Source organism: Schistocerca americana, chromosome 1, assembly GCF_021461395.2.
Source record: "Schistocerca americana isolate TAMUIC-IGC-003095 chromosome 1, iqSchAmer2.1, whole genome shotgun sequence".
NCBI lineage: Eukaryota > Metazoa > Arthropoda > Insecta > Orthoptera > Acrididae > Schistocerca > Schistocerca americana.
This window is the reverse complement of record NC_060119.1, coordinates 435765325-435781906: the sequence shown is the minus strand read 5'-3', so window position 1 is coordinate 435781906 and position 16582 is coordinate 435765325. Positions and strand designations below refer to the sequence as shown.

Below are 16582 nucleotides of genomic sequence, written 5' to 3'. Positions count from 1 at the left end.
TACTAAATTGTCATCTCCCTTAACTGCCTGAATAATTTATTTTATTGAATCATACATTTCTTCAACCTCTTAATCATCTGTGGAACTAGTTGGCATACAAACGTGTACTACCGTGGTAGGCATGGACTTCGTGTGTGTCTTGACTACAACAATGCGTTCACTATGCTGTTTGTAGTAGCTTATCCTTGTTCCTATTTTTTTTTATTTGTTATTAAACCTACTCCTGCATGACCCATATTTGATTTTGTATCTATAACCTTGTATTCACCAAACTGGAAGTCCTGTTTCTCCTGCCACTGAACTTCACTAATTCCCACTATATCTAACTTTAACATATTCATTTCCCTTTTTAAATTTTGTAACCTACCTGCCCAATTAAGTTATCTGACATTCCATGCTCTGATCTGTGAAAAGCCAGTTCTCTTTCACCTGATAATGACATTCTTCTGTGTAGTCCCCTCCTGGGGATCCAAATGGGGGACTATTTTACTTCTGGAATATTTTACCCATGAGGATGCCATTATCATGTAACAATACAGTAAAGCTGCATGCCATCGGGCAAAATTATGGCTGTAGTTTCCCCTTGCTTTCAGCCATTCACAGTACCAGCACGGCAAGGCTGTTTTGGTTGATATGACAAGGCCAGATCAGTCAGTCATCCAGACTATTGCCCCCTGCAAATACTGAAAAGACTGCTGCCCTTCTTCAGGATCCACATGTTTGTCTGGCCTCTCAACAGATGCCACACCATTGTGGTTGCACCTGTGGTATGGCTATCTGTAGCGCTGAGGCACACAAGCCTCCCCACCAACAGCAAGGTCGATTGTTCATATGCTCTGATATTGTCAATGAACAGGTTCCCCTTACCACTGCACTAGAAGCTGTGGCCATTAGTGTCTACCTGTCAGTTTGGATGACAATATATAATGTTTATCTATCCCCAGACAGATATTTCCATTACTACGAGCTGTTAGTGGCTCAGCTCCCTGCCCCATTCCTCTTATTGGGGACTTCGATGCCCATAATACTCTGTGGGCAGCGACACTACGTCTCACTGAGGCTGAGTACTAGAACACCTTTCGGATGTGGGTGCCTGCCTTCTCAACACTGGAGGTTTGACCATGTCAGTGTGGCCCGCAGAACGTTTTCAGCTATTGATCTCACAGTTTGCAGCCCGAGTAACTTACCCTAATTCAGTGGCATGCCCATGGTGAGTTTCGTGACAGCGACCATTTTCCTATCGCTCTCTCCCTTTCCACTCACAGACATCTAGAACATGCTCCACATTGGTCACTTCGATAAGCTGATTGCCAGTGTTTCTCATCTGCAGCCACTTTTGCAGCCAGTCGTATGACGGATATCAAGAAATTGGTAAAGGGTACTATTGATACTATTACTCCTGCAGCAGCAGCAGCAGCAGCAGCAGCAGCAGTGATACGCTACTCCTCTGGCTCATCCTTACGACCGCTGGTGCCATGGTCATCTGAAGACTGTCACAGCTATCAGGGACTGCTGCAAGGCGCTTAAACAGCACAAGTGCTGTCCCTCTAATAATTTAATAGCATTCAGGAGACTGGACGAAAACATGGTTCTTAATAAAGAAAAGGAAACAGGCGTGTTGGGAGCAATATATCTCAACTATGTGGTTCCACACCCCGTCGTCCCCAGTACGGACTAAACTCTATCGCATTTGTGGCCATCCACCACCCATCGCAGTTTCTGGCGTGCCTGTCAGTGGTAACATCTGCACTGATCCCATGGTACTTGCTGAATGTTTTGTGGCACACTTCAAAGAGGTGTACGATTGCAGTAATTACCATTGTCATTTCCTGGCCCGGAAACACCTGATTGAGTGCCACCCATTACCTTTCCATGTACATGGCTCTCTATCATACAACACTCCTTTTAGTGAATGGGAGCTTCGCAGCGCTTTGGCAGAGTGTTACGATATGGCCCCAGGGTCTGACAAAATCAACAACCAAATGCTCAAACATGTTTGTGCTGACAGCATGAAACATATTCTCTTCCTTTTTAATCACATTTTGCAGAAGGAAGCATTTACCTCTCAGTGGTGGGAAGGCGATATTATTCCTGCCCTGAAACCAGGAAAGGATCCACGTATTTTAACTGGTTCATTGCCAACATCTGATTGCTGTGTTCTTTGACCAAGAGAAGGCATATCATACTACCTGACAACATTACGTCCTCTCCACAGCGCATGAGTGGGGTTTCCAGGGCAGTTTATCATTTTTATCCAGAATTTCCTATCTCTCCAAATTTTTCAGGTCTGGATAGGTCCAATCTCAGCAGCCACTTTGTACAAGAAACAGGAGTCACTCAGGGATCGGTTCTGAGCATAATGCTGTTTGCTGTCACCATCAATGATATCGTAAATGCAGTGGGCCCCAAATTCTCTCCACCACTGTACTGGATGATCTTTGGCTGTACTATGCCTCTACATCTCTGTGCACCCCTGAGTGCCAGTTCAGGGGGCTGTCTGGAGTCTGGAGAGTCCATGACTGGGCCATGAACCACGGCTATCAATTTTCCCCTGCAGAATCACAAGTTACGCATTTTTGTTCACTCTGGGCTGTGCACCCACACCCAGAAATTTATCTTGGTGACCATTTACTTGAAGTTGTGGACACTTTTCAATTCTTAGGTATTTTATTTGACCACAAGCTAAATTGGCAGCTCCAAGTCCACTGGCTCAAGGCAACTTGCATGAAGAAGGTGAATACTCTCCATTTTCTTAGTCAGTCCTGAATGGACTGCACAGTTACTCTGGGATTTTACAAGGCACTGATTTCATCCTGCTTGGAGTGTCGATGTATTGCATATGGGTTGGTCGCACCATACATACTGAGCCTGCTGGACCCTGTTCACCACACTGGTGGTTGTTTGGCAAATGGGGGCCTTTTGTACAAGCCCTGTTGACAGCCTCCTGGCGGAGCCAGTCCCACAGCAGCTTCTAGGAAGTTAGGCAATCACAACCTGTCAGATGCCTACCCACCCATGTCATTAAATTCTTTTCCAGAACCAGCAGTTCAGACTGTTTGTGCATCGCCCAAAACTGGGCAGACCAGTGGGATTCGACTCATTGTGACTCCAAGGATTATGCTGATCCTATCATGCTCAGACACCTGTTTCTTTCAATCCTCCACGATTATTCTAATTCAGTATGCATCTATACAGATGAATCGAAAGTGAACAACAGGATCGGTTACACTTTTGCATGTGCAAGGAGACACGAGGAACACTCTCTGCCAAGTGCCTGCAGTGTATACACTACAGAGTTGGTTGCCATCCCTCAGGCTTTGCAGTATGTCAAATTCCAGGCCAAGACGAACTATCTGATCTGTAGTGATTCCACGAGTTGCTTAAAAGGCATAACCCTGTGCTATCCCAAAAATCTTTTGCTTGCAAAAATCTAGGACGTACAGGCTGACCTCTTCAGCTCTGAAAAGATGGTGACCTTCATCTGGACATCCAGCCATGTAGGCATTCCAGGAAATGAATTCGTCGACTGTCTATTTAAAGATGCAACTACAAGAGTTCAACTTGCTGTCAGGATACTGGGCCCAGAGTCAAGATTCCAACTTTGACACAATATTTTGAGACTCTTGGAATTGAAATGGCAGGCTACTGTGAGCCAAAACTAGTTGAGAGCAATTAAAGGGTCCAGTAAGGTGTGGCATACATCTTTCCAGGCCTCTCGGAAAGATGCCATTGTATTGTGCCGATTGCTCATTGGCCACACGAAACTCAATCAAGAGTTCCTTCTGCGCCAGGAAGATCTTCCTTATTGCTGCTGCGGTAGTCTACTGATGATAGTGCATGTTCTTGTTGAGTGCACCCTGCTGGCTGATCCACGGCATGCTCTCAGCTGGCCTACCTCACTACCTCAGGTGCTTGCGGATGATGTGAAATCCACGTTGTTGCATTTCCTGAGGGAAATGCTTCCAGTGTTAGCGGCGGTTGTGGGGGCAAGAGCCTCCCCCTGTGGAAGGTACCCATCAAGCAATCACAGATTCCTTTCATTCCTTCTCACCTTGTTGTGCTTTTAGCCATTATAGGAGAATCCCAGGGACTGAAAGAAGGTTCAGTTATTCCTGCTTTTAGTAAAACGGAAATATTTTTCTCTTCTACAGGCTGTATGTTAAACGGTAAGTGGTATGGTTTCTGTGCTGTAGGCCTACCATTGGCTGTAGGAATGTCATGATATGTTAAGGAGGTTGCCAGAAGTTGGTTCTTTTCTACAAAGGAAGTTGCAAATTTGGCTAGACGAGGATACAATTCCTGGTCTGCTTTATGCAGGTGTTGAAGTTTCTTTCCAATTTCTGCTTTTATAGATGATATAACTGGGGTGGAATTATATAAACAGTTCTTTCAGGCTGGCCCTTTTTGTGGTATGCTGTTACCTCATCAGTTTTTATTTCATTTGCATTGGCAACTATGGTAGCCCAGAGAATTGTTAACATCTCTGCTTCCAAAATTATCTGTTCTTACTGACAAAAATTTACCTGGGTGTGTCGCACTCGTTCGAAAAACTGCACTTCACATGTGCCTGTTCACTGTGTATTACTTCATTTCTCTTTAATGGATCCGCTAAGAAAATACTTCCTCCTTAAAAAAATCCTTCTTTATTTCTATCCAGTTGATTTTCCTTATACCATCCACTATTTTCTCAGTTTTTCCAATTTCAATGCCGTAGTACCTGGTTTAGTGGGTTGTCGGAATGTAGCCGTATGTTCTGGACTCCGTCGAGTCCATAAAACAGCGACAATGCCAAAATGGTGAATATTTCCCCTAATTTGGACAACTTGTGTTCGGAAGTTAAATATACCTCGAGAATGGCACAGGAAATTGTTCCCTAAAATGGCATTCAAATTGTGGTCACGCTTCCAAACCACTTAGAATGTGAACTGATAATTCCTTCTATTTTCATTTCCACATTTTGCAAACCAATTGGGTAAATTATCTTTCTTCACAGTCCACTCAGTCTGCTTTACGACGGTTCTCATTCTTGACCACAAGTATATTTAATGTACAAAACACTTATTTATGATAAAGATAGACTACCTACCATTTATTTTATCTTGCAAAGTTATATTTGCCGTCTGAGTGAGTCCTACCTCTCTTACTGCATTCACTTTATGGAAGGGGAGCTACAGTTGTGGGAGAACCACTCTGTCTGCATTTCCTGGTTTGCATTCCTTCGAGCACTTCTGTAACATGAAACTTTCTGGCAGATTAAAACTGTGTGCCGGGCCGAGACTCGAACTCGGGACCTTTGCCTTTCGCGGGCAAGTGCTCTACCAACTGAGCTACCCAAGCACGACTCACGCCCCGTCCTCATAGCTTTACTTCTGCCAGTACCTTGTCTCCTACCTTCCAAACTTTACAGAAGCTCTCCTGCAAGCTGCGGCCCGGCAAACAGTTTTAATCTGCCAGGAAGTTTTATATCAGCGCACACTCCGCTGCAGAGTGAAAATCTCATTCTGGAAACATCCCCCGGGCTGTGGCTAAGCCATGTTACCGCAATATCCCTTCTTTCAGGAGTGCTAGTTCTGCAGGGTTCGCAGGAGAGCTTCTGTAAAGTTTGGAAGGTAGGAGACGAGGTAGTGGCAGAAGTAAAGCTGTGAGGATGGGGCATGAGTCGTGCTTGGGTAGCTCAGTCGGTAAAGCACTTGCCCGCGAAAGGCAAAGGTCCCGAGTTTGAGTCTCGGCCCGGCACACAGTTTTAATCTGCCAGGAAGTTTCATATCAGCGCACAATCCGCTGCAGGGTGAAAATCTCATTCACTTCTGTAACATGTTTGGTTAGCCTAGTGATGCTATGGAGACAGACAGTTGGTCTCTCGTGTCCGATCTTTCTACAGTAGGCACATGCTGATTGCAAACACTCAGGAGCCTTGTGACCTGGACATTGACATCAAGTGGAGCACGCTTAGGCAGTGAATGTATGTGTAGTTGAGTTTACTATGGTGGAAGAGTGACTAAAATGCTTGGTCTCCTGGCATAGAAATGCAAGTAATGTGGTTTCCCTTAGTGTGCTTGGCGAAGCACACTTTACCTCGACCACTACCTGTTAGTCAGTCTTGTGAACAAATACATCTGTCTCATGAGCTTCTGCTTCACTAAGTACTACTTCTTTCCTTTTGTTACTTTCCCTTAGTACATATGTACAACACGACACAGCTTTTATTCGGTCAGCAAAGTGTCCTAAATCCTCTCCGGAATTTTGGCAAATGATGAAAAGTTTGCCTCACAGAAGCTAACAATTTGCTTGTCTCCATATCTATCCACTAGCCCTTTTGCAAGGATGTCAAGTGCCTTGGTATTTTTCAGCTGTTCCATGGAATTCACATAAGCACAAGCCTCTCCTTGGAAATTCAGGTTGACGCCTCCTACTAGTACTTCATCACTCCAGATTGACAATTTTCCTACATCCGTTAAATTTCGTATGAAAGTTTGGACACCTTCACCTGGTTTACCTGTGAAGGCAGGAACCAGCAATCCCATTGCAACGTCAGTTAAGGGCTGGCAGGGAATTGCTGTGGGAATGCTGGAAAAGGGGAAGCAAGGCTAGTGGGGTGAGGGGAGGGGGGGAGGAGGGGGTACAGGACTGCTTTATTGCTTCATATTTACTAATGCCTCATTAAGGCAGCTTTTCAAATTTTCATTTTCCACCCGTAGTTGATCCAGCTTTGCCTGCATTTCTGGATCTATCTCCAGCTGTGCAGTCCCTGTGACCTGGTGGTGGGCATCCCTTTAAGCTACACGTCATCTGGCAGCATTGGACCCCGGCAGCTTCTTCTCTCTAAAAGCAAAGCTCATTACTTAGGTTAGTTGTTCAGTGAACATCATAGCAGAGTTGGGCAGCACACAGCATTGGCACCCAGTGTTGATGATGTGCCAGCTCATCGTACCTGCAACTTGGCCTAGTGTGTGGGCGGCAGAGATGATGGTGAGGTCGGGTGACCTCGCGCATCTGAGGCGGCAACTCTGGACTAACTGCTGTAGGCAGCCTGGACTGACTGCACTGAGCATTTGTCTTTTGTATTGCACAGAGCCAAATGACCCCACACATTGGTTTTGTGTGTCCACTTGTTCCTTAGTAATTTGTATGGGGCACCTCAAAGCTGAAAACAGAGTGAATTCGGTCATCCTGATTCTGATGCCAGCTTATACATCCCCTGGGGTTGTAGTGATGATTGGAAAGAGATATGGACTTGTTATTAGTATATATGATACTCCTGTTTAGAAAAAGAAACTGTATTGGTTTGTTGGCTCTTGGGGATTACATGGTGACGATTGTGAGGGGGGGAGAGGGAGGGGTGAGAACCAGTCGTTCCAAGATCAATCTCTGAGGAGAAAAGAGAATGTTATGATAAAGGAATGAAGCCATTTAGCATCTGCTATAGATGGCGGCTCGGAATAGAGGAGAGGGATGTTTTTCCGCATTGGCTCTGAGAGCCCTCAGTTTCAAAGGCAGATAATCCTGTAATGTGATTTGATTAAGGCGGCTTCTCTGATGCCATTCAGTATAGTCTGGTATGGCTTGGTCGATTTTTGTCGCATCAGTTGTAAGGCAACAGATGAAAAAGTGAGCTCTTTGTTAAACTTAAACAATGAAAATTACTTTTGTCTGGGCCAGGGGGCATTTTGTATAATCACAATAGTTGAAAAATCTGATTTTATCTTAGGAGTAATGGAAAGCCTGAGACAGTGTGCAGAAAATTTAAATTGTAAGATAACCGAATTGCACACGGTGCAATACAAACATGTATGTTGATGAACTGTGCTTCACAGGTGTGGAATACTTAAAAGCAAGTTATGTTGAAAACATTTGAAGTCTGTTAAGATGAATCAGTGTATTATGCTACCAGTTTTGATTATAAACTATCATCCTTAGGCACAGAAGCGGGCTACTAAGTTGATTATTTTTGTGTTTGAGGATGATCTTTTATGAGCAAAACTGATAGCAAAGTAAAATAATTTATCTTCTCAATTGTCAGCATTTTTAGTGTAGCAGTCCACACAGAGTTCCTTAGAGCAAATGCAACTGTATGTGTCCATTTTCACAAAGTGAAGAAAACAGCAACAGTTGTTGAACCAATAATATTTTATTGTTTATGACCGATTTTGGAATAATGCAGTTCCATCTTGTGCCATACAATAAAGCATAAAAGAATCACAGTTGTCTGCCAATTTATGTTGTCTGTGGAAACAAAGTTCCTTGTTCCACTTTATAAAATGGGAAATGTACGGTCCCGACAGCAATCACCATCTAGCTACATGAGCTAGACAGTGGTTATTCTCGGACTCTGGTGTTCCCAATTTTATAAACTGGGATGCAGCATTTTTGTCCCACAGACAACACAGTGTGGAAAAAGCCTTAGGTTTTTGTGCTTTATCGTATGTCAGAAGATGGAATTATATTATTCTGTGGGCGCTGATGACCACGCTGTTTGGCGCCCGTAAACCTCAATGACATGTTTTGAGGCATCAAGGGATCACAAATTTAGCATTGGAGGGCAGCGTGGAGGGTAAAAATCGTAGAGGGAGACCAAGAGATCAATACACCAAGCAGATTCAGAAGGATGTAGGTTGCAGTAGGTACTGGGAGATGAAGAAGCTTGCACAGGATAGAGTAGCATGGAGAGCTGCATCAAACCAGTCTCAGGACTGAAGACCACAACAACAACAACAAACCTCAAACACACACACACACACACTATATTATTCTGGAACAGGTTGTGCAAATATATAAAAAATCTTTCAGAATATGTCTGGTAACAAAATAACATTTGTCACCTGTAGATCATTTGGATACGATTACAATCTGGGAACTTGTTTTTGACACTTGTGAAATAAAGTGGATAGTTCAAAGATTTTATAAGGTTTTGCTCCCCTGTTGTCAAACAATACAGCCATGCCACCTGTTACTTAAAATTTAGTGAGCTGGAGGTATATAATAATGTATAATATATTTTGTTATTATGATAAGTTTTGTTTTTCCCTTAGGCTATTGTATGTAGTCTAGCAGGCATGGAGGAGTTTCGTGATGATGCATATGCAGTAAGTTTGTTGGAGAAGATGGTAATTGGTGGAACATTTGTTGCTGAAGTAGAACCAAATGCAGAAAAAGTTGCACTTGTGTTGTTTGACACAAGCACCGATGAAGATATAAACATGAATCAGTTGTTAAGTAACAAGATACGTCAACATCAGTTCACTCCAGAACTGCCTCAGGTAATTTAAACTTTGACCACTTTAATATATAAGGTGTTGTGTATTTAAAAATGAAGCTAAGTTGCAAATTTTGATTTATAGGTGGACACAGTGAAGGATGTTTTCATTAGTAGTATAGCTCATAATGGAGATGTCCATATACAGATGAGTTTAAAACCTCTAGATTATATAACTAGTCAAATACAATCAATTTTAGAAGCAGCTGTGAATGAGTATCTGCCCAAAGCTTCAGATGTCAGAAGAAAAGCGGATGACCTATATTTAGCTCCTTATGCTTCAGACAATTCTATGTACCGTGCAAAAATTGTGGAGGAGTACCCTGCAACAAATGAGGTATGATACAAAAAGTTTATTTGTTGGTGTTATTCTGTTTTGTAACAATAATTCTAATGTGTGTTATGATATCACAGGCAGACATCATATTTGTTGATTATGGTAACATAGAGCGGGCCCGTCTTGACAGTCTTATACTTCTGGAAAATGTAGATGATGAACTGAAGAGCATTCCATATCAGGTAAGGACTAAACTATGTTATGTAATTCTTACTGCTGACAGAAGGGATTCTCGTATTATTACAAATATTTGTTTCAAAGAAAGGGCTGTGATAAATCTATTCTTCACTTAAAAATTGAATGAGAAAAGGCCTTGTTAGAGGACTGCAACAAAGTAGATATGACTTTAAACATTATGAAACAATTGTGGAACCTTAATGTCATTTCACATTGTGGACATACTAACTTTTTTAGAACAACAATACATATGTAGGAAAAAAAGCACATTTGTCTCCATTTTGTAAAGTACCATGTGAAGACTTCTTTAACCCTTCACTGGTCGTGTGTTGCATTTGTTACAATAGCCAGGCATCTGATGGCTAAATTGTTTTATGTACATGCAACCAACAGGTGGGGAGGGGCTGGTGGTAAGATTATTGTTGTGACTAGTAGCTGGTGCCAATATTCCAAGAAGCTAACTGGAAATGATATCCACTTAAAATAAGACAGGTTTTGAACAGCATACAATGATGCGAATGATGGAGAGTTAAAAAAAAAAATACACATCCGGATCTTCTCTTAAGCTGTGTCCATCTTCTGTCTCTTGTCCTTCCCAGGAAAAAAAAATAAGAGTATTACTAACAGCCTGTCGCTACTGCATTCATTTTTGATACAGTTAGTTACACACTTGTGCATGCACATATACACACATTGAAGCATGACACTGTATTTACTTACCAAGTGAACTGTGAGAAGAACATTGGCTTATACCTCATTGCATCTGTGGCTGTTGATTGTGTTGGTGCATCATGTCCTACACTTCATTCTAGTGACTAAAAAGTCGTCTCAGGTCTGCATTGTTTAGTTTTAGGGCTATGCATTTTTAATAACTTTCCAAAATGCTTTCAGTAATAGTGATGTTATTTCTATATATGATGAATGTTGTACACCCCCTGCAGTATCCTTAGCTTGATGTTTGCTGTCATGAGAATGTTAGGTGTATTATTTTGTTTTTTATCTATTGGACGTATGTTTTGTAGAACTTGGTTCCGACATCTACATCTATGTATGTAACTCTGCAATCCACAGTGCAGTAGATGATGGATGGTACTAGACATTGTACCTAATGTTACAGTTTCTTCCTGTTCCAGTTGTGTACAGGGCATGATAAGAATGACTGCTTAAACGACTGTGTGTGCTCTGTAATATGTCTAATATTGATCATACAGCGCTGACTTTCATTGCCAATATTGACACTCTGGGCGAATTTGGTAATGTGCTGGTAAGGCTATGATCTAAGAAATGTTTCTATTCCTTAGGTTTCATCTTCTAATTCTGGAGACATCATCAGAGTAATTTTCAACTCAACAAGGTCAGCAAGTCTAGCTGTCAACCAACGAAGTGTTTATAACCTCTAAGGATTTGCGTGATGCCTTCAGTGATTACTGTAGCAGAATATTGTCAAATGACATTTTACAAAATCCAAAGAAATTCTGATTGCATGTAAAGCTGTTAGTGGCATCAATGTTAGTGTTCAGTCCCTAGCAGATGAGACAGGAACTGAAATTGAGGATAGCAAAGCAAAAGTTGAAATGCTGAATTCTGTTATCAAATGTTTCTTTACAAAGAAAAACCCAGGAGAATCGCCCCAATTTAATCCTTGAACAACTGACAAGATCAATGAAATGAGTATTAGTGTCAGTGGTGTTGAGAAACAGCTGAAATCATTAAAACTGAGCAAAGCTCCAGGCCCTGATGAAATCCCTGTCACATTCTATACTGAATTTGTGACTGACTTAGCCCTCTTCTCACTATAATCTATTGTAGATATCTTGATCAAATAACCGTGAGCAGTTCTTGGAAATAGGTACAGGTCACAACCATCTACAAGGAAGGCAGTGGCAGTGATCCACGAAACTACCATCCAATATTTTTGACATCAATTTGTTGTAGAATCTTAGAACATATTCTGAGATCAAACATAATGAGATATCTTGAACAGAATGAGCTCCTCAATGCCAGCAAGCATGGTTTCTGAAAACATCGATCATGTGAATTTTCTCACATGGCATACTGAAAGCTTTGCATTAAGGCTACCAGGTAGATTGTGTTTCTCGGTTTCCATAAAGCATTTGACTTTGTACCACAGCTGTGCTTATTGTCAGAAGTATGATCATATGGGGTATCAAGTGATTTGTGACTGGATAGAGGACTTTTTGGTAGGGAGGACATAGCATGTTTCCTTGGATGGAGAGTCATTGTCAGATGTATGAGGGCAGTTCAATAAGTAATGCAACACATTTTTTTTCTCGGCCGATTTTGGTTGAAAAAACCGGAAATTTCTTGTGGAATATTTTCAAACATTCCCGCTTCGTCTCGTATAGTTTCATTGACTTCCGACAGGTGGCAGCGCTGTACGGAGCTGTTAAAATGGCGTCTGTAACGGATGTGCGTTGCAAACAATGGGCAGTGATCGAGTTTCTTTTGGCGGAAAACCAAGGCATCTCAGATATTCATAGGCGCTTGCAGAATGTCTACGGTGATCTGGTAGTGGACAAAAGCACGGTGAGTCGTTGGGCAAAGCGTGTGTCATCATCGCCGCAAGGTCAAGCAAGACTGACTGATCTCCCGCGTGCAGGCCGGCCGTGCACAGCTGTGACTCCTGCAATGGCGGAGCGTGCGAATACACTCGTTCGAGATGATCGACGGATCACCATCAAACAACTCAGTGCTCAACTTGACATCTCTGTTGGTAGTGCTGTCACAATTGTTCACCAGTTGGGATATTCAAAGGTTTGTTCCCGCTGGGTCCCTCGTTGTCTAACCGAACACCATAAAGAGCAAAGGAGAACCATCTGTGCGGAATTGCTTGCTCGTCATGTGGCTGAGGGTGACAATTTCTTGTCAAAGATTGTTACAGGCGATGAAACATGGGTTCATCACTTCGAACCTGAAACAAAACGGCAATCAATGGAGTGGCGCCACACCCACTCCCCTACCAAGAAAAAGTTTAAAGCCATACCCTCAGCCGGTAAAGTCATGGTTACAGTCTTCTGGGATGCTGAAGGGGTTATTCTGTTCGATGTCCTTCCCCATGGTCAAACGATCAACTCTGAAGTGTATTGTGCTACTCTTCAGAAATTGAAGAAACGACTTCAGTTGTTCGTAGGCACAAAAATCTGAACGAACTTCTCCTTCTTCATGACAACGCAAGACCTCACACAAGTCTTCGCACCCGAGAGGAGCTCACAAAACTTCAGTGGACTGTTCTTCCTCATGCACCCTACAGCCCCGATCTCACACCGTCAGATTTCCATATGTTTGGCCCAATGAAGGACGCAATCCGTGGGAGGCACTACGCGGATGATGAAGAAGTTATTGATGCAGTACGACGTTGGCTCCGACATCGACCAGTGGAATGGTACCGTGCAGGCATACAGGCCCTCATTTCAAGGTGGCGTAAGGCCGTAGCATTGAATGGAGATTACGTTGAAAAATAGTGTTGTGTAGCTAAAAGTTTGGGGAATAACCTGGTGTATTTCAATGCTGAATAAAACAACCCCTGTTTCAGAAAAAAAAATGTGTTGCATTACTTATTGAACTGCCCTCGTAGAAGTAACTTCAGGTGTGCCCCACGGAAGTGCATTGGGGCCCTTACTGTTTATGTTGTATAGTAATGACCTTGCAGACAATATTAACAGTAAAATCAGGCTTTTTGCAGATGATGAAGTTACCTATAATGAAGTACTATCTGAGAGAAGCTGTATAAATATTCAGTCAGATCTTGATAAGATTTCAACAAGGTGCAGAGATTGGCAACTTGGTCGAAATGTTCAGAAATGTAAAATTGTGCACTTCACAAAATGAAGTAATATAGTATCTTGTAATAATAATAATATCAATGAGTCACTATTGGAATTGGCCAACTTGTACAAATATCTGGGTGTAACACTTTGTAGGGATATGAAACGAAATGATCACATACATTCAATGGTGGATAAAGCAGGTGTCAGACTGGTTTATTGGTAGAAACTGTAGAGGTGCAATCAGTCTACTAAAGAGATCGCTTATGAATCACTTCTGTGACTCATCCTAGAATATTGCTCAAGTGTGTGGGACCCGTACTAGACAGGACTAACAGGGGATATTGAATGTATACAGAGAGGGGCAGCACAAATGGTCACAGGTTTGTTTACTCCATGGGAGAGTGTCAGAGAGGTACTGAAGGAATTGAAAAGGCAGACTCTTGAAGACCGATGTAAACTATTCCAAGACAGTCTATTAACTAAGTTTCAATAACCAACTTCTAATGATCACTCAAGGGATACACTACAACCTATCGCTCACATAGGGATCGTGAGAATAAGATTACTATAGTTACTGCATGCACAGGGGCATTCAAACAATTGTTCTTCCCACACTCCATATGTGAACAGAACAGCAAGAAGTCCTAATAACTGGTAAAATGGGATGTGCCATCTGCCATGCACCTCATGGTGGTTTGCAGAGTACGGATGTAATGTAGATGTAAGGGTTTCTCCGGCAGTAGGAGACAAAAAATAAAGAACAGGAACACGCCCTTGCTTACTACCTGTATAATTAAAATCATCAGGTGTCTAGTTTGGTACTTTTTTTGTGGTCACTAAGGAAGTGATAGTCCAATGGAGGAAGAAGATCTCCAGATCCTTCACTTAATACTGGATCTTGAAACGTTTTAAGTAGGATTTTGCAGGATAATTGTATCTAACATAAAACATTTGCCGATTCAGTATTTTAAACATTTCTGTGACGCTCCACCTTGAGTTGAACAAACCTGTGACCATTTGTGCTATCCTTCTTCGTGTACATTCAGTCTACCATTTTAGCCCTGTTTTATGCGGGTCCCACACATTTCAGCAGTATTCTCAAGTGTTACATGCCAGTGATTTTTAAACTGTCTCCTCTGTAGATCGACAGCTGATGAACCTAGAAATTTTTTTTACTTGTAAATCTTCATATTCTCATGACATATTACTTAATCAGTAAAATTGGGGATACTCACTCATAATAACTTAAGTCATCTGTGAACTGTTAGTCATCTTCGCAATGAACTGTAAAGAGTGAGGGTAAAATGGTCCTGTCAGTCATATATACTAGTAAGGTGGCCAATTGTGGGTGTGCACACTGAAGATCGCAGTGGCGTTAGAGATTATATGCTACCATGACACCCTCTGTAAAGAATGTTGACCACAAGTTCTGGTTGACAGGGGAAGCAGCACTGTTGTGTATGTCGGTTAACTATTGACAGCGCTGAATTCCCCATTTGATCAAGATTGGAACAATTGTCACAGTTTATTAAATCACTTGTCAAATGTATTTCAGTGGCTTCCCTGAAAATAGTCCCAATAAGATGGTCTTCAGTCTGAAGACTGGTTTGATGCAGCTCTCCACACTACTCTTAGCCTGTGCAAACCTCGTCATCTCCAAGAAACTAATGTAACCTATAGCCATTTGAACCTGTTTACTGAAGTCATTTCATGGTCTCCATCTAATTTTAATACACCCACCCCTCCACTCACTCACTTCCCTCCCATATTAAATTGGTGATCCCTTTATATATCAGAATGTGTCCTATCAAATGATCCCTTCTTTTAGTCAAGTTATACCACAGATTTCTTTTTTCCCCAGTTCTGTTCAGTATCTCCTTGTTGGTTATGCGATCTACCCCTGTAACTTTCAGCATTCTCCTGTAATACCACATTTCAAAAACTTGTATTTTCTTCTTGTCTGAACTGTTTATCGTCCACGTTTTACTTCCACAAGACTACATTCCAGACAAATACCTTTTATTGCCACTGCCAGTGTACATCTTATATCCTCTGTACTTCAGCCATTATCAGTTACTTTACTTTCCAAATAGTAAGACCCTTGTACTACTTTTAATGTCTCATTTCCTAATCTGATTACTTCAGCATCATCTGATTTAGTTTGACTATGTTCCATTGTCCTTGTTTTGCTTGTGTTGGTGTTCATCTTGTACACTTCTTTCAGGAAACTATCCAGACTTACAGTGTCATTGCAGACATTAATCTACTTCTTTACTCAGGGTGCCTCCCGTTGTAAAGCGCCTCATCAACTTCATACATTTCTGTTAATTTTGTAGTTGACGGCACACACCATTTAAACTTAGCAGCCATGTTTATAAACACACTACTGGTGGCAGAATGCTGCAGCGATGCTAGCGCTCCAAGTGGTAATATTACACGTTGCAGTGCACAGAAGACAAGGACTTTTATTATCAAATTTATTGTGAGGCCCTACATTTGATCATATTTATTTGATAACAGGCGAGATTTGACAAAGTTCTCTATTATACCATCAAATTTATATCTAAAAACAAAGATGATGTGACTTACCAAACAAAAGCGCTGGCATGTTGATAGACACAGGTCCTTTTTTCCCCCTAAGGTAAGTCTTTTCGCTCCCGGGATTGGAATGACTCCTTACCCTCTTCCTTAAAACCCACATCCTTTCGTCTTTCCCTCTCCTTCCCTCTTTCCTGACGAAGCAACCGTTGGTTGCGAAAGCTTGAATTTTGTGTGTGTGTTTGTTTGCATTTCTATCGAGATGCCAGCGCTTTCGTTTGGTAAGTCACATCATCTTTGTTTTTAGATATATTTTTCCCACGTGGAATGTTGCCCTCTATTATATTCATACCATCAAATTTCTTTGACATAAATATTTGACATTTCAACTTTGACAAACAAATATGATAGTCAAATTTTTATCACTAAGGCCAGTATTATACTAATTCTTTGAGGTTAGCAGTCTCCCGGAATATTGTACAAAACTTA

General features: G+C 41.8%; 1 protein-coding gene and 1 non-coding gene across 3 annotated transcripts in view; one reads left to right on the top strand and one right to left on the bottom strand.

The window, feature by feature from the left end:
• LOC124602664 (tudor domain-containing protein 7A-like) overlaps nucleotides 1-16582 on the top strand; it is a 192789-nt gene that overhangs the window by 115796 nt on the left and 60411 nt on the right. For both annotated transcript variants that reach the window (XM_047136338.1, XM_047136337.1), the window contains exons 12-14: nucleotides 9030-9257; nucleotides 9339-9590; nucleotides 9668-9772. In XM_047136338.1, coding sequence (XP_046992294.1) covers nucleotides 9030-9257; nucleotides 9339-9590; nucleotides 9668-9772 — 585 coding nt within the window. The remainder of the gene's footprint in view (nucleotides 1-9029; nucleotides 9258-9338; nucleotides 9591-9667; nucleotides 9773-16582) is intronic.
• Trnas-cga lies at nucleotides 5264-5338 on the bottom strand. Its single transcript has one exon. It is a non-coding gene; the product is annotated as a tRNA-Ser (tRNA).